Below are 23343 nucleotides of genomic sequence, written 5' to 3' on the forward strand. Positions count from 1 at the left end.
GGTTGCGGCTGCTATGGCGGTGGATGAGTTTGCGATGAAAAATTCGAAGCATTGGAACCAGTGTCCGAACTGTGTGGCTGCGTCTGAGGCATGGGGGTCCAGATCCAAGTGCTCTGGTTTCAGGAGTCGATCCATCTTGGTGTTTTAGTGATTAAAATTGATGTGCCATCAATAACTCAAAGACAAGGAGTTTAAAGGATTCAACTGAAGGCTTTTAATCACTAAGAACATTGCAGGTCTTTCCACATCGGGTTCGTCTGATAGAATGACTCATACAGCTCTTGAGACCTTTATATGACAAAAGACAGGGGCGTAGCCAATACACACAATAGGAAAAAGGGGGCGGTACACACAATACAAAGCAGGTAAAACACAGGGGCTGATGAAGGCATATATTTCATCACATATATATGTAAGCTTTGATGAAGGTAAAGATAGTTTAACATTTTGGATGTGACCTCGTCAGACCTGAAGGGTCCTACCTAAAATGTTAACCTCTCCCTCGCTTAGATACTGATCTACATGTGCATTTCCCATGTCTATTTGAGATTACAAGCATTTGCGTTTTTTCTTTTTATCATTATTAAATGGTTCTATTAGTAAGGCCTGTAATGATTCACCACTCCAATCACCTGCCCACATGAATTCTGTAGGTATGTCCATATGAATATCTGTATTAATGCATTCAGATCCTCAGTGAACCTATTTTACTTGAAAGAGGAGTGAGGGAAGGCCATGCTGAGAATAGGTGCTATCGACCTTTCTACAATTACAGAAAGCAAGTGAAGTTTTGACACGAGGTATGCATCCAAACGGTTTACTTCAATGGTTGGGAAGTATAAGGCATGCACCGTAATGGCTTCCTTTGACCCATGTGTGAAGATTCAGGACCAAGCTGGGAGTTTGATTGTGGCAAAAACAGGAAAGGCTCCAGCCCTGTAAGAAGGGGGAGGGGAGGAAGGTGATCAGCCTCACAGCAGGCAAGTCTTTTTGCCAAAGCCTCTCACAAGAAAACCAATCGCATTATGTAGTTGGTGATAAGTAAGTCTGGTATACAAAACTGGACTGCAAGCTGTACTGCACAGGTCCTTACACCTTACTGAAAGCAAAGCCCTGATTTTAATGTAACACACACGATGGGAATTGGTCAAACATCCATTTTACACCCTGCCTGATTGTACTCTCCGTTGACTTTAATGGAGGGTAAAATCGGGCATGGTATAAAACGGGCGGCGGACCCGAACCCGCCCCATTGCCGCCAAGCGGGTTAGGTTAGAATGAAGACTCAAATGTCCGTCTTATAGATGGAGAAAAATTTGAGGCTTGGAATGATAGCAGCTGAAAGGTATTAAATGGAGGTCAGGTATGAAAACAAGTGCTCACGATAATTGGGTTGCAGAGGCAAGGTCTTCACTTCCAACTGGTGGAATCAACATTCAACATGATGTATGAGTTTACACACTAGTCAGAAGAGTGGTGGAAATTCACTCATATTTTGGTGAATTTCTGGTATCTGTTGTCCACCTAATGAGGGTTGAAGCTCATAGTTGTCCAGTGACTAATTAGTGATTATGCTTCTTGTGGGAAGTTAAGGAATTCTTGACTGCCTCCAAGAATTCACACCTGGTGATGGAAGGTTGGAAATGAACCTTCTGTGCCAAGTTTGGTAATCAGATCCTCAAACCAGACGGGTCATTGATCTCTAGACGGGTCAATACTAAAGCATTGATCGAGACCTGTCTGTAATAAAGCATTGTTTGGCAGATCAGTACTCATACATTGATCTAGATCGGTCAGTACTGAAGCATTGATCTCTGGACAGTTCATTACTGAACCATTGATCTACACTCGTCAATAATGAAGCATTCATCTAGAATGGTCAATATTTATTTTGATCTAGATTGGTCAGAACTGAAGCATTCAGCTAGACAGGTCAGTACTGAAGCATTGATCTAAAGTCATCAGTAGATTGATTCCTGGGATGAGAGGGTTGTCCTAAAAGGTGCGATTGATTAGAATGGGCCTATATTCTCTGAAGTTTAGAAGAATGAGAGTTGATCTCATTGCAACATATAATATTCTTAGAGTGCGCTACAGGGTAGCTGCTGAGAGGCTGTTTCCCCTGGCTGGAGAGTCTAGAACTAGGGGTTATAGTCTCAGGATAAGGGGTCGAGCATATAGGACTGAGATGAGGAGAAATATCTTCACTCAGAGGTTTGCGAATCTTTGGAGTTCTCTACCTCGGAGGGCTGTGGATGCTCAGTCGATGAGTATATTCAAGACTGAGATCGATAGGTTTTTGGGCACTAAGGGAATCGAGGGACATGGGGATGGGGTGGGAAAGTGGAATTTGTAGATGATCAGCCATGATCTTATTGAATGGCAGAGCAGGCTCGAGGGGCCGTATGGCCTACTCCTGCTCCTATTTCTTATGGCTCCACAGTGCTCCAGGGCACTGTTCATGATTAGAACCTAGAGGGTACATCTATCACTGGGAGGCAGGATTCTTTTTCTGCTCTATTCCAGATAACCCTAAAAGCTAATGTCCAATCAATAGGATGGCCTTAGCTGGACAAGTAGCATAACCTGGGAGTGAAACAATGTGAACTTGTGTATATAATCTTGATATATGAACTATTGTGTTCCTCGTATATGACCTCAAATGTACTTCGCCAAGCTTCCAAAGAGTAGACTGATTTTAACCTTAGTAAGATGAGGTTAGGTACAAAGCATTAAGTTGTTTTATTTTACAGTCAGTAAGTGAGAATATATAGTAACAGTTATAGAAAATGTCACCTTAGCACAACTTAGCTTCAAGCCCTCCTTGTAAATAAGAAAAATAATAAGAAAACACTGCCTCGTTAGCAGTCTAAATAACGCTTTCTTTCAATCAGTCGTATCACTGAATCAGACCAAGACCAAGGCTCATCAACTCCCTTAAGGTAGACTGGCCTAGGCTTTACCTGCCTCTCTCAACAAACCTTGCCAACTGACCTGGTTTTTTTTGTGGCTTTCCCAGTGGACAAAAAGTTGAAGATTTGACCTACAGTCTTTTCACTGTCCAGGGATCGCCCAGCAGAACTGCCAATTAAACCACCTACTACCTCCAAAGTGATCCCACCACCAAACGTATCTTCCCCTCCCCTCCCCTTTCAGCATTCCGTAGGGACCGCTCCCGCCGAGACACCCTAGTCCACTCCTCTATCACCCCAAACAGCCCTTCCCCTTCGCCTGGCACCTTCCCGTGCAAGCGGAGGAGATGTAACACCTGCCCCTATACCTCCCCCCTTCCCACTGTCCAGGGCCCCAAACACCCCTTCCAGGTGAAACAGCGATTTACTTGTACTACTTGCAATCTAGTATACTGTATTCGCTGCTCACGATGCAGTCTCCTCTACATTGGGGAGACCAAATGCAGATTGGGTGACCGCTTTGTGGAACACCTCCGTTCAGTCCGTAAGGGTGACCCCGAGCTTCCGGTCACCTGTCATTTTAATTCACCGCTCCATTCCCACTCGGACCTCACCGTCCTTGGCCTCTTGTATTGTTCCATGGAAGCTCAACGTAAACTCGAGGAACAGCACCTCATCTTCCGATTAGGCACTCTTCAGCCTTCCGGACTCAATATCGAGTTCAACAATTTCAGATCATAACCTCGGCCCCTATTACACATTTTATCTTGTAATTTTTCCACTCCTTTCCCACCCCCCCACCCCCCCACCTTTCCTTTTGTTTCTCTCTCACACCTGGCAGCTATCTCTTGCCCTGCCAGTACATTTTACACCTAATCTCAGCCTATTACCATCTCGTCTAGCTCTTTTATTTCTTTCACTTCTTTTGTCCGATCACAGCCCTGCCTTCGATCTATTTTCTTTTCTTTCCAGTTTTGAAGAAGGGTTCGACCCGAAACTGTAACGTATGTACCTTTAAGGGGAGAACTACTTTTTACAGCTCCTGTATACTGTAGTACCGGCAGTGACCACACCTGTATATAAACCCTGAGTAGTGATCTGTACAGATAGTTCTAGAGTAACCCTCATTCAGTAAACACCTGTTGATCATTCCCTGCAGTCTTTTGTCTGATTATTGAAGGACACAACATTAAGATACACGGATCTAACATTGGCGACAACGCAGATTCGAACCTACCTGCAACTCTGCATCACCTCCCAGGGATTCACTCCTGGAGAACAGTGGAAGGAGGTCGAGTCCAGAAGCATGGGCGTCGACCATGGGCAACCGCCCAGTCATCCAGCGGAGATTTGAGCATCGCAGGGGAGGCTGTCGAGAGCCAGGCTTGGCTTTCCAGTCACGGTGGTCCAGCGAAACGGGCTGGCAACAGGTACTGCGCAGACCCTTCCCAGACAGCGGCGGCTAGAGCCGACCGAGCGGCACAGAAAAAGGCCGAGCAGCGTCGACGGGGGAGAGAGAGAGGGCAGAGCGCATTGGGCGCAGCCGGTGTTCAGGACCGAGCGGCGTCAACGGGGAGAGAGACGAGAGAGAGCAGAGCGCAGCCGGTGTTCAAGGGCCGAGCAGCGTCAACGGGGGAGAGAGGCGAGAGAGAGCAGAGCGCAGCCGGTGTTCAAGGGCCGAGCAGCGTCAATGGGGGAGAGAGGCGCGCAGGAAAACGCGAGGCACTGCCATTGCCACGAGGACCGCAAAGAGTGGCATTGGCAGCAGCGCAGGAGCAGCGCACGAAACCCACAGGGCATCGCCATTTGCCACAAGGACCGCCGAGAGCGGCGTTGGCAGCAGCGCGGGAGATGCCATTTTAAGCCGCAATGGGGAAGAAAGGAAAGCGCGGGAGACGCCATTTTAAGCCGCAGCGGGGAAGAAAGGAAAGCGCGGGAGACGCCATATTAAGCCAGTCTAACCACACTCAAAAATGCCGACGAGTGGCAGTATCACAGCATTCGACAATGAAGTCGAAGATTGGACGACATATGTCGAACGCATAGAAGTATACTGCAAGGCGAATGAAGTGCCAGATGACAAGAAAGCGCTGCTTTTGTTGAATTCAATGGGTGCAAAAACGTATGGCGTACTACGAAACCTAGTAACCCCAGAGAAGCCAGTAGAAAAGGATTTTGAAAACATAGTGTCAATCCTACAGGACCACTTAAACCCCACACCGCTGCTGATAGCAAAAAGATTTAAGTTTCACAAAAGGAACCAGCATAAAGATGAAAGTAATGCTGAGTATTTAACAGAACTGCGCAAGCTATCGAAAGACTGCCAGTTTGGAACGGGACTAGCAGATACTTTAAGGGACAAGTTTGTGTGTGGGCTTCAAAGTGAAGGAACCCAGAAATGGCTTCTATCAGAAAAGGATCTTACGCTGGACAAGGCTTTCAGCATTGCAGTATCACATGAAGCAGCCGCACGGGGTGCTGCAGAGATACAATGGAGACTGCAAGAATATGGCACAAATGAAATGTCATACGGAACAGTGAAGTGCTATCGCTGCGGCAGAACAACACACGGCCATAATGATTGCTGGTTCAAGGACAAAGTGTGCAGACAGTGTGGAAAAGTAGGACACATAGCAAGAGTCTGCAGGTCGGGAAAGAAAACCAGCAGCAAGAAATCTCCACAGGAGAAGTACAAGAAGGTACATAAGGTGACGGAGAGTAGTTCAGACGAACAGAAAAGTGATACAGACTCCGGAAGCAAGGAGCTGGGTTGTCTGAAACTACATAATGTGATCAAAACGGAGGATCACCAAACTATCTGGGTCACGCTCAAGATAGCAGGAGTACAAGTGAAAATGGAATTGGACACAGGATCAGCCCTAACAGTCATAAACCGAAGGGACTACAAGCGGCTATTCTCACATATACCCTTGAGAGATACAAAGATTGTCTTGAAGACGTACACGGGGCAAAAAGTCTACCCCAAAGGAAAAATAAGGGTGAACGTTATATATAACGGCAAGGAAACACCAAAAATGGACCTATATGTATTGCCAGATGGAGGACCACCACTACTAGGACGTGAATGGATCCGGAAGATACAGCTAGATTGGCATTCCATACAAGCACTGACTGTAGATGCCAAAAAGGATGACGACGTCACACCTGGACGACTGTCAAAAATGCGAACTGACGCACAAGAAGTGTTCCAGCAGGGACTCAGAACACTAAAAGGCATAACAGCGATGATCAAAATAGAGGAAAATGCAAGCCCAAAGTTTTTTAAGGCCAGACCGGTACCTTATACGATCCGCCCAGCCGTCGAAGCAGAGCTGGAAGGTTTGGAACGTTCAAGAGTACTGTCCAAAGTGGACCGGAGCGAGTGGGCTACACCCATCGTTCCTGTAATGAAAAGGTCGTTGAGTAATATGCCTGGGGAACCAAAGAAGGTTTGCATCTGTGGGGACTTTAAGGTGACAGTGAACCCAGTCCTTCACACTGTACAATATCCGCTTCCGCGGATTGAAGATATTTTTGCCTCGCTATCTGGAGGGAAATGCTTCACTAAGATTGATCTGGCCCAGGCATACCTGCAAATGGAGGTAGAAGAAGCCTCGAAACAGTACCTCACGATCAACACTCATAAAGGTCTCTACCAATACAACCGGCTGGTGTTCGGGGTAGCATCAGCTACGGCTATTTGGCAAAGGGCAATGGAACAAGTCCTGCAAGGGATTCCAGGGACCCAGTGTTATTTGTACGACATCCTGGTCACGGGTGAAAATGACAGTGATCACCTCGCCAACCTGGAGCAGGTGCTCACTAGATTGAAGGAATATGGACTCCGAGCTAATCGCCACAAATGCGAGTTTTTCCAGAAGCAGATCTCATATTGTGGCCACGTTATTGATAAAGAGGGGTTACATAAGTCCCCTGAAAAGATTGAGGCAATAGTCAAGGCTCCAGCACTGGAAAATGTGTCACAACTGAGGTCGTTCCTCGGGCTGGTGAACCACTACCATAAGTTCTTGCCGAATTTGTCTACCGTACTGCACCCACTGAACACCCTACTGCAAACGGGGGTACCATGGAAGTGGAGTGACGAATGTAAACGAGCTTTCCAGAAGAGCAAAGCATTGATCACATCAAAAGAGGTGTTGGCTCATTTCAACCCAGCACTACCAATTCGGTTGGCGTGTGATGCATCACCCTATGGCATTGGAGCGGTGCTGTCGCACAAATTCCTGGACGGCTCGGAGAGGCCAGTAGCCTTTGCGTCTCGGTCACTAACCTCAGCCGAGCGTAACTACGCCCAGATTGACAGGAAGGCCCTCAGCCTAGTGTGGGGAGTGAAAAAGTTCAATCACTATCTGCACGGGCAGAAGTTCACCTTGCTGACTGACCACCAACCACTTGTCTCCATCTTTAATCCAAAGAAGGGCGTTCCGGTGATGACTGCGCAACAGCTACAAAGATGGTCCCTTTTTCTAGGGGCGCACCAATATGAAATTGAGTATAAGGGCACGAAACAGCATGGAAACGCTGATGGGCTATCATGCCTGCCACTGCCTACTGCGGAGGAAGCACCACCAGTGGATCCTGTCGAAATATTTCATTCGACTATAATTGAATGCTTGCCAGTAACTAACGCTGGTATAGAGGAGACCCGAAATGACCCGGCGCTGTCTCGGGTATATGATTTGACAGTGAAGGGATGGCCAGCACATGGCGACTCACTGTTGCCAGCATTCTCATCCAGAAGAGAACAGCTGTCAGTATGCCAGGGGACCTTGATGTGTGGATCCCGAGTGGTAATTCCACCCAAGTTAAGGGAGAGTGTGCTCAATGAGCTTCACGAAGGTCATCTGGGAGGGGTGAAAATGAAAAGCCTTGCTTGGGCTTATGTGTGGTGGCCGGGGATCGATCAGCAAATCGAGGACCTGACAAAGAGCTGCTCAGGATGCCAGAAGGTCCAAAATGCACCACCACATGCCCCTCTACACCCATGGGAGTGACCCTCATCTCCATGGCAATGGGTGCATATTGATTTTGCTGGTCCATTCATGGACTCAATGTTTTTAATAGCCGTGGATGCGCTCAAAATGGCCTGAGGTTATCAAAATGTCCTCCACCACCACGGAGAAAGCTATTGCAGTCCTACGGACCATTTTTGCCAGGAACGGCTTGCCAGAGCAGATTTGCTCTGATAACGGACCACAGTTTGTGTCCGAAGAGTTTCGAAGATTTATGAAAAGGAATGGGGTAAGGCATTACACATCTGCCCCGTATCATCCAGCCACAAATGGATTGGTTGAGAGGTTCGTACAAACCTTTAAAAAAGCAGTAAAGGCCATGTGCAATGACGACATTCCACTGCAGCATAAGGTGGACAATTTCCTGTTAGCCTACAGAAATGCGACACATGCAGTCACCAACCAGGCCCCGGCCATGATGTTCTTTAACCGAAGGTTGAGATCTCGTCTGGATTTGCTCAGACCAAATGTACGAAGAGATGTTGAGAGTAAGCAATTCCAGCACATCAATGAGAAGCCGACAAGGAGCTTCAATGTAGGGCAACCAGTCTTGGCCCGCGACTACCGAACAGAGAAATGGCAACCAGGAACGATATGCACACGGCAGGGGCCACTAATGTACACAGTGGATGTTGGGGAGAACATTGTGAGACGCCATGCTGACCAGATTCTAGAGTCACAGGAACGAGTCAACCCCATGTCTCGGCCATACGTACCTGGTGAGGAACCCGACGTACAGGTCGCATCTACCTCAGAAATAGTAGCATCGGAAGCTGATGAACCAACCGATGACAGAGGGCCAGAATCGCCTCTGCACCAAGAGCAAAACACTTGGGAAAGGCGCTATCCAGAAAGGATCAGGAAGCCTCCCCAAAGACTGAATTTATAAATAGACTATTTTCAGCTAATGTTGCATGTTAAAAGTGTTAATTGTAATTAGTTTGATATTTAATTGTTAAATGAGTGTTATGGTACTGTTAATCTAAAAGGGGAGGAATTGTAATGTATGTACCTTTTAAGGGGAGAACTACTTTTTACAGCTCCTGTATACTGTAGTACCGGCAGTGACCACACCTGTATATAAACCCTGAGTAGTGATCTGTACAGTGAACCCTCATTCAGTAAACACCTGTTGATCATTCCCTGTAGTCTTTTGTCTGATTATTGAAGGACACAACATTAAGATACATGGATCTAACAGAAACGTCAACTCAAATTTCTCTCCACGGATGTTGCCTGACCTGCTGAGTTTTTCCAGCATTTTCTGTTGTTATTTCGGATTTCCAACATCTGCAGTATTTTGCTATCGTAATAGAGCTTCTGGTGTCTTATATAAAGAAAACTAGATATAACAAATTGAAAATATTTATTATAAAAATACATATGAGTTGACAGGAGTGTTCCTCAACATTCTCCTCCGAAAGACACCCATTTCCAAAAGTGTATAATTCACCTCACTCGGTGTTTAGAAAATCTCACTCCAGTAAGCGTGACAAGATTGAGGCTACACAGCTTCAGTGAGCGCACCATTAGTGTAAAATGGATCAGGCAGACCGGGGCCGAGCTAACAGGTGGGAACCATAGTTGTGAGCCGCTATTACGGTGAGGACTCGGTCCGTGCGCTGAACACTTCCGGGTTCTGCAAATGGCGTCACCGTGGAGCGCGCGGCTTTGGCGGGCTGTGACGTAAGTATCGCCACAAGATTAAAACCGTTAAATATCCACAATTCAAACAGCGGCTCGAGCTGTGCGGCCCGTCCGGGGGGTAAAGGGTCAAGGGGGAGAGCAACAGCGTGGGGACAGACAGAGCGAGACAGGGATAGACAGAGCGAGCGAGGAACAGGAATCGAGACAGACAGGGATAGGCAGGCAGACAGAGAGAAGGAGAGACACAGAGAGAGCAACATTGGGGCTTACTGCATCCATGCTGAAACCAGTGTGTACCAGTCAGGGTAACTGGTTAAATTGTTCACGTCACTAATTGGAGGGCAGTCCAGGGACCTCCAAAAAGTTTTAAATTAAAGTTTTAAAAGAGTGAATCACATCAGTTGCAGTTATTCCCAAATTTGATGTACTATTGACTAAGTCAGAGAGCATCAGTGACTCTGACCCTCTGTACTGCCAGTTAGATTATAGTATTTGCTTTGATGTAACATGCAAACCAAAGTGTCATGTGAAAAATAAAGCCCATCTGTCCAAGTAAACATGATCAACACATCTAGAGTTAAACTTTCCTTCTGATCTCTGCCATGTATTTGCCTACTTTGTTGGAGCAACTGATTCTACACAAACTACTTGATAAGGAAAGCGGTATTCGTGCAAAAGTATCTGCTGCTATTCAACAGTGCTTTTTGTTAGCATGCATTATTTACTTTAAAAATGTGGTCTGTGTTGATGTCGGTTCCTTTGGAAAAATAAATGGATTCATAGCTTTAAAGCGGTTTGCAATCCTTTGGGGTTCAGAATTAATCTGATATGACATCCTTTTTTGCTCATCATTTTCCAGAATTTGGAACCATTATTGTATCTTTGGACACTATACAACTTTGGAGGGGAGGGGGGTTTAAGAGAAGAACCATGGGGATACCCAAGATTACCAGATTTCTGCATGCCTAGCATCTGATTTCTGTATTTGTTAACTTATTAGCACATTATTTGTGTTGCTGGATGTTAATGACCTTTGATAATAGTGAGAAACAATGGTTGGAGGTGGTGGAGCAAAGGTTGCTTATTGATATAAGAATTTTTAGTAACAAGAAAATGGCACTAAGTGCAACAACAAAATGTCTTACCTATGCAGCTTCCTACTATATCCTTTAAGCCATTCTCTCTTGTTGAATTTATACTGTCTATTTCAGTGTTGTTCCCTGGTAACTAATTCTACAGCTCCATTGCCCTTTGGATAAAAAAGTTCCACCTGAATCCCCTTTTTATTCCTAAATAAGTCAACTCACTTAAAACAGTTTGTGAAAATATAAGGTGTGTGATACAGAAGTTTCATATCTGCAGTCAGCCATCTGCATTGCTCGTATACCTTTACTGAGCTAAGTGCTAATTGGATCAATGGTTGACTGTCAAAGAAATGCCCCATGCTAAATAAGGAAAATAGAAAGATTCTTAGAAATAAAATCTTAAATGTTGTTTCTCCACCATGGATTATTTTTTCCATGGCTCAGTGGTAGCACTCTAGCCTCTTAGTCAGAAGGTTGTAGGTTTAAGTCCCACTCCAGAAACTTGAGCACAAAATCTAGGCTGACATTTTAGTGCAGTGCTGAGGGAGTGCTGCACTGTTGGAGGTGTCGTCTTTCAGATGAGACGTTAAGCCAAGGTCACATCTCAGATGGACATAAAAGATCCCATGGCACTATTTTGAAGAAGAGCAGGGGAGTTATCCCTGGTATCCTGGCCAATATTTATCTTTAAACCAACATAAAAAATATTGATTATCTGGTCATTATCACATTGTGGGGGCTTGCTGTGTGCAAATTGGCTGCCACGTTTCCTACATCACAACAGTTACTACACATCAAAAGTACTTTGGCTGGACAGCACTTTGGAACATCCTGAGGTCGTGAAATGCACTATATAAATGCAAGTCTTTCTTTCCCAAAAAAGTAATAAATAACTAGAAATATATGATTATTTGACCTCCCTGTATCCTGTAGCATATTAACCTATCTGAAGGGAACCAAAAGTCTGAATTTTAAGTAAGAAATTCATTGTTTTTGTAGAAGTAATTTTACTAATTTGATTATACATTCAAAGCCAACCTCTTCCACCATGACTGAATTTCACACACAGGATTGGTATGTTGTTGATTTTGTATGTGCTTTAACTGTTTGAGTAATCATTGCTTTAAATTTATTTGTAAATAATTTTACTTTTAATAGTTCTTTACAGCTAAATGCTTCTGAAAGATTGCTTCCTGCCATGTATCCCGTGCACAGCATGCCCAGGCGGAACAATTCTAATAGAACTTCAATAGTTCGCTGTGGAAGACAGGTCTATGGCAGGCTGTATCCTGTTTTGCTGGTTCGACCTGACGGATCCACTATCAATATCCGATACAAGGAGCCTAAAAAAATTATTACTGTAAGGATTGAATAATTATTGTTTGAGGAGGGACAGGAATTTTGTTGAAAAAAACAAAGTTAATTCATTGTTTGCCAAGTGCTTTATAATATTTACAAGAGACGTAATAAGGTACCATATAAATGCAAGTTTGTTTCTTCATAATCTGTCATTACAGCAACTACAGCATTTTCACACATTTTAACTCAAAACTATTTCACAAGTCATTTTGAAATGAATATTTTCATAGGATATGACTTTTTAGGTTAAATATTCTTTTCGATGTTCATGGGTTTCCCACACCACACATTATCCTGAGTAGCTGGCTTCCAATGTAATCCTGAAACTAGGCATTAGAAAATAAGACCCTGGAGGGGGCTGTATGTGCATCTCTTTATCTATCTACCTACTTACTTACGTATATCTCTTTATCCAGATAGTCTCGAGGAGTATAGGGAATATAAGTATTTGGACTAGTAACTCAGCCCTTGATCATTTAACTCAGAGCGCAGCACACCACAAATTAATAAATACCTTTAGCATTTTGTTCAATGCAATGCTTGATTTAGAGGGGGTGAACTTTAACGGTCACATCTGTTACCTTTAACAAAAACATTTCCTGTATTACTACTTGCTAAGTTTAAGTAAGATGCTGTTTAAGGTAAAGCATGAAATTGTACAACGAACATGATGTTCATACTGCATGTGATGTATGCTTACAGTACAGTTGTTGTATTTTCTCCTATGAAACTAAGGTGTTAAAAGTCTCTGCAGTGGTTGATGCATTTATGAAATACAGAAACCCAGATACACTTGTTACAGTACATATTTGCGGAAGACTATTACTGTTTATTCAAGGAAAGGAATATGTGACAGGAAATGGGCTTCCACTCATTATAAGAGTAGTTCTCTCAGACCAACAGAAACAAGCTCCAGATTGAAGTATTCTGTAATGCTCTGTAATTATTTTCCTGCCCTTTGATTCTCCTGAATCTACACTGGGGGATACATTTCCCCTCGCTGACTAATATTGGCAATAAATGAGGACGCTCCATCTTGTAGTGATGCTGACTTCTTCACATTAGCGAATAGGGAAAATGTTCTGTGTAATTCCGCATGTACCACTGCAGGTGCTCTGTATGAGTTAAAGGACTTACTTTAACTAAAACATAGGTACCAACGTGACTTAGACCTCCACTCCTTTTTTTCCTGAAACCTGGGGCATTGACTCTACTTAATAGAGGTGAAATCTAAAAAGGAAGATCAGTGGCTGCTGTAGATTTCCTGCAGTAGTAAATAAATATCAGCAAGAGCATCAAGGAGTTTCAGAGCATAGTGAGGGACCATAGTTCCTTTCTTACTGAGCAATAAAAAATTACACAGCACGGTGGCATAGTGGTTAGCACTGTTGCCTCACAGCGCCAGGGACCCGGGTTTGAATCCGGCCTCGGGCGACTGTCTGTGTGGAGTTTGCACATTCTCCCCGTGTTTGCGTGGGTTTACTCCGGGTGCTCCGGTTTCCTCCTACAGTCCAAAGATGTGCGGGTTAGGTTGATTGGCTATGATAAATTGACCCTTAGTGTTAGGAGGATTAAATACGTGGGGATAGGGTGGGATATGTGTTGGTGTAGGGGTTACGGGGATCGGGTGGGATATGTGTCGGTGCAGGCTCGATGGGCCGAAATGGCCTCTATCTGCACTGTGTGGTTTCTGTGATTTCTGTGAATAGTTAGATTTAAAGTCAAAATTAATAAGCAGTAATCTTTCTACACTAAATGTTTTGTAGAGTTGATGTATTAGTTATGCTTTACATCCCAGACTTACTTCATTAACTGCATTAACAAGAGCACCAGGGAACATAGGAACAGGAGTAGGCCATTCAGTCCCTCGACCTTGTTCTGCCATTCAATTATCATGGCTGATCTGTATCTTAGTACACTTGTCTAATAAAAAGCTATCAATCTCAGTTTTGAGATTTTCAATTGACTTAGCCGCAACAGCATTTTGGGAAGATAGTTCCAGATTTCCACGACCTGTTGCATGAAAGTGTTTCCTGGCTTCACCCCTGAATGGCCTAGCTCTAATTTTAAGGTTATACCCCTTTGTTCTAGATTTCCCCACCACAGGAAATCGTTTCTGCCGTATCAAATCTTTAAATTATCTTAAAACACCTCAATGAAATCACCCCTTAATTTTCTATACTCAAACCCTGCTTCTATGTAGAGGTGAAGTCAAATATAAATAACTGCTACAGCTGCAAAGAAGCTGCACAGCATTCTCACAGTAATTTTATTATAGTGGCCATTTCACTCATTGTGAATGATTCTTCATATCCCACCTATATTTTTAAACCAAAACATCTTTTGTTCATTTGTATCGCATGTTGGCCCCGATCGCATGTTTTCCTGTTATAACTTCTTTGTAGTTCTATGCATTAACACAGGGTAATCGGGCCACCCAGGTTGTTTGACAACAATTTCCAGAATACTAATAAAATGATTTGTTACAGATGCCAGTCGATGTTTCTCTTCTGCCAGAAGCTGAACGGAAAGCGAGAATGCGCAAACGTGACCCCAAGAGACACAAAATGAAAGAGGAGCAATTTGAAGATGAATTTAAAGTTGACGATTATAGCAAATTCTGGAAGAAAAAGTAGTCTTCAGTTTTTTGGCTTTTAGAAACACGAAACGATCAGTGAACTGTTTGCCTGGTGTTGATGTCACTAAACCTTGACAGTTGGACAGTGCACATATCTATAAATCTCAATAAATTAATGACGAGTAGTTTTGTATGATCTAATCCATTAAGTCAAGTTTGTGTTTCTACAGGAAAGCCTCAAGGAATGAATCAACAGATTTCTGTTTTTATTTCTAGTATGATACGGCTTAAAGACTACATGCTAGGGGGAAAATTGTGAATGTAAACAAACCTTGCCCCCAGTATCAGCATACCCATTCATTCTGTGCCTACATGGATTTGACATGCATGTAACATATTTTGTTAAATTGCTTAAAGTATCATGAAAACTTAGCCACAGTAAAATGGACTTGAGCATTATGTTAGATATTTATTATCTTATTTACGGAACATTTAACTGGAGGATTACAAGTGCTTTCACTTAATTATTATTATCCTAGGAGTAGAACGATATTTACAACAATCTCAATAATGAATGGTTTGGCACGAAAAGTAAAATCTTTACACTTTGAAGTTCGGTTAGTAAGATTTGACCAGAAAACCTCTGATACGAAGTTTACATCAGGACAAAGTACTTTTGAGCAGTTTAGCCATATTAATCTAAACCATGCCATACCTAAGGTACTAAGGTGTAATTTTTAACTCTACCCGCGTGACAGCTTAAATCGCATCAGTTAGTTACCCACCCAGGAGCTGACGGATTGCGATTTAAGCACGGGGCGAGGACACCTGCCCAAAAGCTGCCAGGGTCCTTTTTTAGATAAGCATGTCAGGTCCCGATGGTATAATTTTAACTCGTTCTCCTGAGCACAAAGCTGCAGTGAGTTTCCCACCAGGCCAACCTAGTGGGGATGTGGATCGGGGCCAGAGGCCCAAAAAGGAAAATTTTAAAATGTTGTTTTGCTTTACTTGGGCCAGGAGGAGCAGGAAAGGTTACACCTCCCCTGAGGAGGATTTGCCCCTCCACCCACTTCGTAACCGTGAGACCACCACTCGACGGTCCCGGCAGCCAATTCTGGCACGCTCCTTGTCTCGGCAGATGGCTTCCGAGCCGCACAATTTTACGCTGCTTACCGCCCAGAATGGGTTGGAGGTCGACCAGCAGGATGTAAACTGGGCCCAGGAGTTAAAATACCCTGGCCCTCATTTCTGGATCAGTGGTTTCTAACTCACTGCTGCTCACCCACCTAAAATTGGCCTGGAGTTAGTATGAATGCCTGTACTTGTTATCACACTGCTTTTCTGGTCATTTAAATGTGTCGTCATCTTTTGTGCAACTCTGCCTCCTCCAATTTTATGGACAGAATGAGAGGCATCCACAAAGAGGCTATAAAATACTATTACTAAAACATTGATACGATTTTTAGCACTGCTTTAAAACAACAAATTTGGAATGGTCCATGCTATAAAGCGAAGACACCTGAGGTAAGACATCTGTAATTGCCTAACATCACCAACTATCCTAACCAATATTGCCTAAGTATCCTTTCCCAATCCATCACACAATAAAACTTCCTACATTTACTATAAATAAAGCACTGCAATATAATTTGTAGATTGCGCATTGTATATTCAGCACTACTGGTAATTTAAAAAATGGTGGTGATCATTTGTGTTGTATTCTAGCAGGAAAGCAATCGAGAATCTGAAACCACGAGGACAATTTTAACTACACTTGAAATCTTAAATAGTTCTGGAATTTAAAATTAGTTTACAAAGACCCCAGTTCAATAAGCTTCTGAAGTTGAAAAGTGAAGGTTTTACCTAATCTTCTCCAACACCTAGTATCCTGCAAGAGAAACACATTACAGTCAATAAATGCGCCCACATCCCATAAACAAATGTTTAAAAAGTTGCACAGAGTTGTTCATACTGTCAGTCACGCATAACACTAATGCTTCTGTGCTCAGGGAAGGACTATCATGGTAATTGTAATTCCAGTTTTGAACTTTGAGTTGGCATTTGCCTGGGTGGAGCTATGATTCCCTTTTGCTACATAATTCAGTTAAACATTGTTGGCAGTTCTCAAGATAATGAAAGTTAGTTGACTTAACTTGCCAAGATTTAGCTGAGGAAATTGGCTTTCAGAGTGAAATGGTATGGATACATGATGTACTTTACACAGAAGAGACCATTGATTTGAAGTAAGGGCAGTTTTCCTGGCCCAGCCTTTCATAAACATTTAAATATTGAACACAAGATTCAAAATATACTACCTGCTCATGGCCATAGAAAGATATATCTTCCTGAAGCTGAGCTTCAAAACTACCATATCCCATCCCCAACTAGTGATGAGGCTGATGGTAAACCTCCACAGGTTGATGGTGGCCTCTGACAATCACCTTTTTTGAGAAATTCAGGGGGGAAAATTTGGTCGCGCCCCCTTTGGGGCGATAACTTTTAGCGCCCCAAAAAAGTTAGTGCGCCCGAAATTCAACGGTAGCGCCCCAATCAGGAAGCAGGGCGCTACTGGAAGTTCCCCCCCCCTCCCTCTTGGGGCACATCCATTGAATATGGTGGCGCTACGTGCTGCAGTGCCACGCACGTTGGCACATAGTGCTGCGGTAGTGGTGCTGCAGGCCTCCCTCCCCTGATTAAAGGGGAGGGGCCTAGCGCACCGGGGCCCTGCTGGACCATTGGGGAGCGGGATGCCAGCAAAAGATCGTGGCCGGCACCCCGCAGCAGGAGGCCAGAGGGGGCAGGTGCTGGCAGGCGGCCCAAGAAAAATGGCCGCCCAGCACTTGCCCTTTAATTATCGCCACCCCAGCTGCAATAACACCCCCCTGGCCCTGTCGGACATGGCGTCCGGCAGTTGGTCAGAGGGTGCAAGCCAAGTTTGTGAGCGGGGCGCTACGCATGGCGAGGACATCATTGCCGGAGGCACAGCACTGCGGGGCACTACCGGCTACCGCCGCCACTAACCTGCTGAATTTTGCGGGAGGTGTTAGCGGTGCTGCGTCCGGGCGCTAGTTGCTTTGCGCCCCACAAAGCAACCAAATTTTCCCCCTCAGAAATTTACGTCAGCTCCATTTTTCAGTTATGGAATTGCCCCATAATAATGTTTATGTTGTCCACTTATGCTCAGAACTTTTCTCTTTTTAATTGATAAAGTATATTCAAAAGTTAGAATTTCAGTTGTCATCCGCTGAAGTTGCAATGCAGCAAATCCACTTCAAGCACGGTGAAGAATATCACTCACCATCCTTAACAAGGAATTGTTTTGCTTGACCTCCACGTATAATTAAAACAGGGCAGTCTTACAACAATGCGCTCTTTCTTTGGCAAACCTGAATGTTGTTGTAGCCGTTAACAGGAAGTATATTAGTAAAAAAATCAATTGTCACATCTTGCCAGATAACTACACCACTTTACTTCAATGTGTTAATAATTAAATACGTCCAAAGTTCAGCTTAAAAGTGTTGCAGCTTACAAAATTAATTAATAGTGATGGACCACAGAATGGAACCAGCAACCAAAGTTTCGAGAATGTTTGCTTTGGAGATACCAGACATCATTGTGATCGTCATTTACTTTGTGTTTGTTATGAGTGTTGGAATATGGGTGAGTTCAGAGTACTCTGGGTTAAGCAGTCAGTTTATTTCTCAGTTTACAGTTAGTGAAGGGTGTAATCTTGAACTCTGACGTTTATTAATGTAGATTTGTGCTGTTTAAATAAAATTAATGATTGTATATATCTTGTACTTTATGATGTTTCACTTCGTAGTCAAAGCCCCCCTTTGGCTAATGTTGTAAACTGGCTTGTCCTACAATATGATTGCGCTATAAACAACACTGTCTATCCACAGAGGCATCACTCTTCGTGAACTTATGAATTTAGAAAACCTAATCAGTTTTCAATAAAGAAGCATTTTTAGGCGAAAGTAATGCAGTTCTGATTTTTTTTAGCATTCTTCCATTTTTGTTAGCTTTTATCTGTGGAATCGTTTTGGAGACTTGCAGGCGCATAAAAAAAACCAGTTGCCGATTGCCGAACTTTTATATTGCGTTCTTAAAACTTTTCGTATTTTTAGTGATTATATATGGATTGCATTTCAAAATTTCGAAACCAAAATTAAACACATATTACATGTTTACAATCCAGTGAAAATGAAGCTGTTAAAGAATTTCATTAACCAGCCCACCCTGTGCTGGAATCACTGCAAAATATGAGGAACTCTTTGATTATTACAGTATATATTTAAAATAAGTTTGTATGTGGAAAGTACTCATGGGGCTCGCTAACTTACACGGAAGTTTATAGAAATTCAATTAAATTAAACAGACAGGTCGTTTTTACCATGAGCTTGTTTCGACACTGTTTTCAAGCAGTTCCTGGTTCCCGTACGCCAAGTCTGGACCGCGTTCCAACGACCTTGGGGCATGCAGTTTATTTTTAACCTGGCTATATTCTATTTCATTTGGACTTCGATTCAGAAAATTGACATCTACATCTTTCTGCATTACAGTCATCTGTGAGAGCCAACCGGGACACAGTGGGAGGATATTTTCTTGCTGGAAGATCCATGACCTGGTGGCCTGTAAGTATTATTAACGTTATTTTTTGAAGTATGTTAATATTTGATGTGGATTAGTGTAGTGTTCAAATAATATATCAACTTTTTAATACATACACGTTTTGTTAATAAATGTTATTGCTTTTATTTACCACATCAGCAGTAATAGTATGATGAAAACAACCTCCTCTTTTAACTTTTAAGTATAGTATTAATGTCAAAGACTTCATAAAATCATCGAATGATACAGCACAGAAGGAGGCCCTTCCTCCCATCATGCCTGTGCCTTTGGTAGAGCTATCCAATTAGTCCCACTCCCCTGCTCTTTCCCCATAGTGGGTGTAACATTTTCAATCCTCCAGTCCCCTGGCACCACTCCCATATCTAAGGAGGATTGGAAGATTGTGGTCACAGTCACCGCAATCCGGACCAGGTGACTTTTCTACTTTGAGTGCTGCCAACTTATTAAATACCTCTTTATCTATTTTATCCTATCCAATATCGCTACTACCTCCTCCTTTACTGCTACATTGGCAACGTCCTCTTCTCCAGTGAAGGCAAGTGTAAAGTATTCATTTAGTACCCCAGCCATGCCCTCTGCCTCCACAAGAAGATCTCCTTTTTTGATCCCCATCCTTCCTATGACTATTTATATGTTTATAAAAGACTTTTGAGATCCATTTTATGTTAGCCGTTAATCTATTATCATATTCTCTCTTTGCCCCTCTTATTCTCTTGTTAGATCTCCTCTGTACTTTCTATATTCAGCTTGGTTCTCTACTGTATTATGAACCTTGCATAAGCCTCCTTTTCTGTTTCTTTTTAATCTCCATGGCCTAAAATTCGCCGCATTTGCGCTGGCCGTTAAGGGCCGTTTCGGAAAAAAATGGCGCCGCCATTTTGGTAAGGGCCATAGTGCTGTTGTTGGCAGCGCTGGCCCCTGAAATGTAAATGAGCACAACGTGACATCACGCTGACTTGATGCCACATTTGCAAATTTTGACCTTTTCACTCTGTTTACTGCTAGGTCACACACATCTTTCAGGTAAGTTTGGTTTTAAGCTTTTGGACTTTAAAAAAATATTTTATTGAAGTACTGGCTTGGTGCAATAGATGTTAAAAGTTTTTAAAGTGTGCAGGGAGTGCTGCTGGATGCTTGCAAGGCTTCAGATGGTAAAGGAAGGCCTCTCAGAAGACAGAAAATGCTGGAAATACTCAGCAGGTCAGGCAGCATCCGTGGAGAGAGAAACAGAGTTCACGTCTCAGGTCAAAATGCTGCCTGACCTGCTGAGTATTTCCAGAATTTTCTGCTTTTATTTCAGATTTACGCATCTGCTCACAGAGGGAAGAGGAGGACGCAGAAGAGGAGGACTCAGAAGAGGAAGATGCAGAAGAGGAAGACACAAAAAAGGAAGAAGCAGAAGAGGAGGTAGCGGAAGGAAGGATGCAACCCAGACAGTCCCTTTCTTGCAGCGATATCCAGGATGGAATCATCTGCCTGTGGTACCAGTGACTGCAACCCCAATTCCTCTTTCAACATTTGCCACACACCTTAACTTCCCTCTGTTACTGATCATCACAGTGTCTTACTGCCACAATGCTGAAATAAAATCCACCACAAAACAAACGTCCCAATCCAACTTTATACATCTATCCATCCAATATGACATCAAGAAATCAACTAATCACCCTTGTGCATTCCCTTAGTGAATGTCTTGTGTGTGCCTTTGCCTATCCTATTGATGTTATGCAGTGTTACGCCAATGGCTGCAGCATGGCTGGCGGAAGACTGCTGACTTTCAGTGGGGGACACTGCAGATGGCCTTGCAGGATGGCCTCGAGGAGCTGGTGGCTGGAAGTGTCAAATCGAGTGATGGTGTTTCTTCTTCACTCTCCTCTCCCTCTTCTTGGTCAACCACTGCCTGGGCAGGCTGGATTTCTTGGGTGTCTGAAATGAGGAAGGATCAAGGGTAGAATTGTGGTGAGGGGAAGATGGGAAAGCAAGAGCTGCATGCTTACACCATGCACACCTTGTAAATCAGAAGATATTGTGGGATGTGAGAAGGACGATAACGTATGAGGATACCAGCATCTTGTATCCCTTTAGTCCTGCCACTGGCCAAGGGCTCAACTATGCCCCTGCCAAGAATGGCCAGCACCGTCTCCTCCAAGGCAGTGAGATGAAGCTAGGAATGTGAGGTGTGCCTCGTGTTTGGTACAGATTGTTGGTAGGTGAGTGATTGTGTGTGTGGGGGGGGGGGGTGTTCGTGCGATGAGCAGTGTATGAGGCTAGTGGTGCAATTGGTAGGGGACGGCTTTTGAAGATGCATTCACTGACCTTGACCACTGGTCTGAGGTCATGAAGCTTCTTTGGGCACTGGAGCCAGGTTGTGTTAGTGCTGAAGCACTTTTACCATTTTTTTAGGTGCGAGTTTTTATAGTTATATAAAAAGAAAAAGGGTGGCTAAAGTAAATGTTGGTCCCTTAGAGGATGAGACCGGGAAATTAATGGTGGGAAATGTGGAGATGGCAAAAACACTGAATGAATATTTTATATCAGTCTTTACAGTAGAAGACACTAAGAATATCCCAACACTGGACAAACAGGGGGCTAAAGGGGGGGAGGAGCTAAACACGATCAAAATCACTAAGGAAGTGGTACTCGGTAAAATAATGGGACTCAAGGCGGATAAATCACCTGGACCTGATGGCTTACATCCTAGGGTCTTGAGGGAAGTGGCGGTAGGGATTGTGGATGCATTGGTAATAATTTTCCAAAACTCCCTGGACTCGGCAAAGGTCCTGGCAGACTGGAAAACTGCTAATGTAACACCCTTATTTAAAAGGGGCAGTAGACAGAAGGCTGGAAACTATAGACCGGTTAGCCTAACATCTGTGGTAGGTAAAATTTTGGAGTCCATTATTAAGGAGACAGTAACAGGACATTTGGATAATCATAATTTAATAGTACAAAGTCAGCATGGTTTTATGAAGGGGAAGTCATGTTTGACAAATTTGCTGGAGTTCTTTGAGGAAGTAACATATAGGGTGGATAAAGGGGAACCAGTGGACGTAGTGTATTTAGACTTCCAAAAGGCATTTGACAAGGCGCCACACAAAAGATTATTGCTTAAGATAAAAAATCACGGGATTGGGGGTAATATTCTGGCATGGATAGAGGATTGGCTATCTAACAGAAGGCAGAGAGTTGGGATAAATGGTTCATTCTCAGACTGGCAATCAGTAACTAGTGGTGTTCCGCAGGGGTCAGTGCTGGGTCCCCAACTCTTTACAATCTATATTAACGATTTGGAGGAGGGGACCGAGTGTAACATATCAAAGTTTGCAGATGATACTAAGATGGGAGGGAAAGTAGTGAGTGAGGAGGACATGAAAAACCTGCAAGGGGACATAGACAGGCTAAGTAAGTGGGCAGAGATTTGGCAGATGGAATACAATACTGGAAAGTGTGAGGTTATGCACTTTGGCAGGAAAAATCGTAGAGCAAGTTATTATCTTAATGGCAAGAAACTGGAAAGTACTGAAGTACAAAGGGATCTGGGGGTCCTGGTGCACGAAACTCAAAAGGTTAGTATGCAGGTGCAGCAAGTGATTAAGAAGGCCAATGGAATGTTGGCTTTCATTGCTAGGGGGATAGAATATAAAAATAGGGAGGTATTGCTTCAGTTGTACAAGGTATTGGTGAGACCGCACCTGGAATACTGCGTACAGTTTTGGTGTCCATACTTAAGAAAGGACATACTTGCTCTCGAGTCAGTACAAAGAAGGTTCACTCGGTTAATCCCGGGGATGAGGGGATGGACATATGAGGAGAGGTTGAGTAGATTGGGACTCTACTCATTGGAGTTCAGAAGAATGAGAGGCGATCTTATTGAAACATATAAGATTGTGAAGGGGTTGGATCGGGTGGATGCGGGGAGGATGTTCCCGATGATGGGTGAAACTAGAACTAGGGGGCATAGTCTTAGAATAAGGGGCTGCTCTTTCAAAACTGAGATGAGGAGGAACTACTTCACTCAGAGGGTGGTAGGTCCATGGAATATGCTGCCCCAAAAAGCTGTAGAAGCTACATCATTACATAAATTTAAAACAGAA

At 43.6% G+C, this 23343-nt stretch overlaps 2 protein-coding genes and 1 long non-coding RNA gene across 3 annotated transcripts in view; 2 read left to right on the plus strand and 1 right to left on the minus strand.

The window, feature by feature from the left end:
• LOC147122122 (uncharacterized) overlaps window positions 1–19193 on the minus strand; it is a 74766-nt gene extending 55573 nt beyond the window's left edge. Inside the window, exons 1-2 of the long non-coding RNA XR_015077679.1 lie at window positions 19011–19193; window positions 16478–16502 (exon numbers count right to left, since the gene is read on the minus strand). This is a non-coding gene — a long non-coding RNA (uncharacterized LOC147122122). The remainder of the gene's footprint in view (window positions 1–16477; window positions 16503–19010) is intronic.
• mrpl55 (mitochondrial ribosomal protein L55) lies at window positions 9543–14799 on the plus strand. Its single transcript, XM_085982885.1, has 3 exons — window positions 9543–9631; window positions 11836–12037; window positions 14526–14799. The coding sequence occupies exons 1-3, from the start codon at window positions 9591–9593 to the stop codon at window positions 14670–14672; spliced, it is 390 nt and encodes a 129-aa protein (XP_085839011.1). The 5' UTR covers window positions 9543–9590; the 3' UTR covers window positions 14673–14799.
• slc5a9 (solute carrier family 5 member 9) overlaps window positions 15193–23343 on the plus strand; it is a 75557-nt gene continuing 67406 nt past the window's right edge. Inside the window, 2 exon segments of the mRNA XM_085982886.1 lie at window positions 15193–18274; window positions 19180–19251. Of these exon segments, the coding sequence (XP_085839012.1) occupies window positions 18161–18274; window positions 19180–19251 (186 nt within the window). The 5' untranslated portion in view covers window positions 15193–18160.

Source organism: Somniosus microcephalus, chromosome 3, assembly GCF_052327205.1.
Source record: "Somniosus microcephalus isolate GS21.2 chromosome 3, FLI_Smic_1.0, whole genome shotgun sequence".
In the NCBI taxonomy this organism is placed as follows: Eukaryota; Metazoa; Chordata; class Chondrichthyes; order Squaliformes; family Somniosidae; genus Somniosus; species Somniosus microcephalus.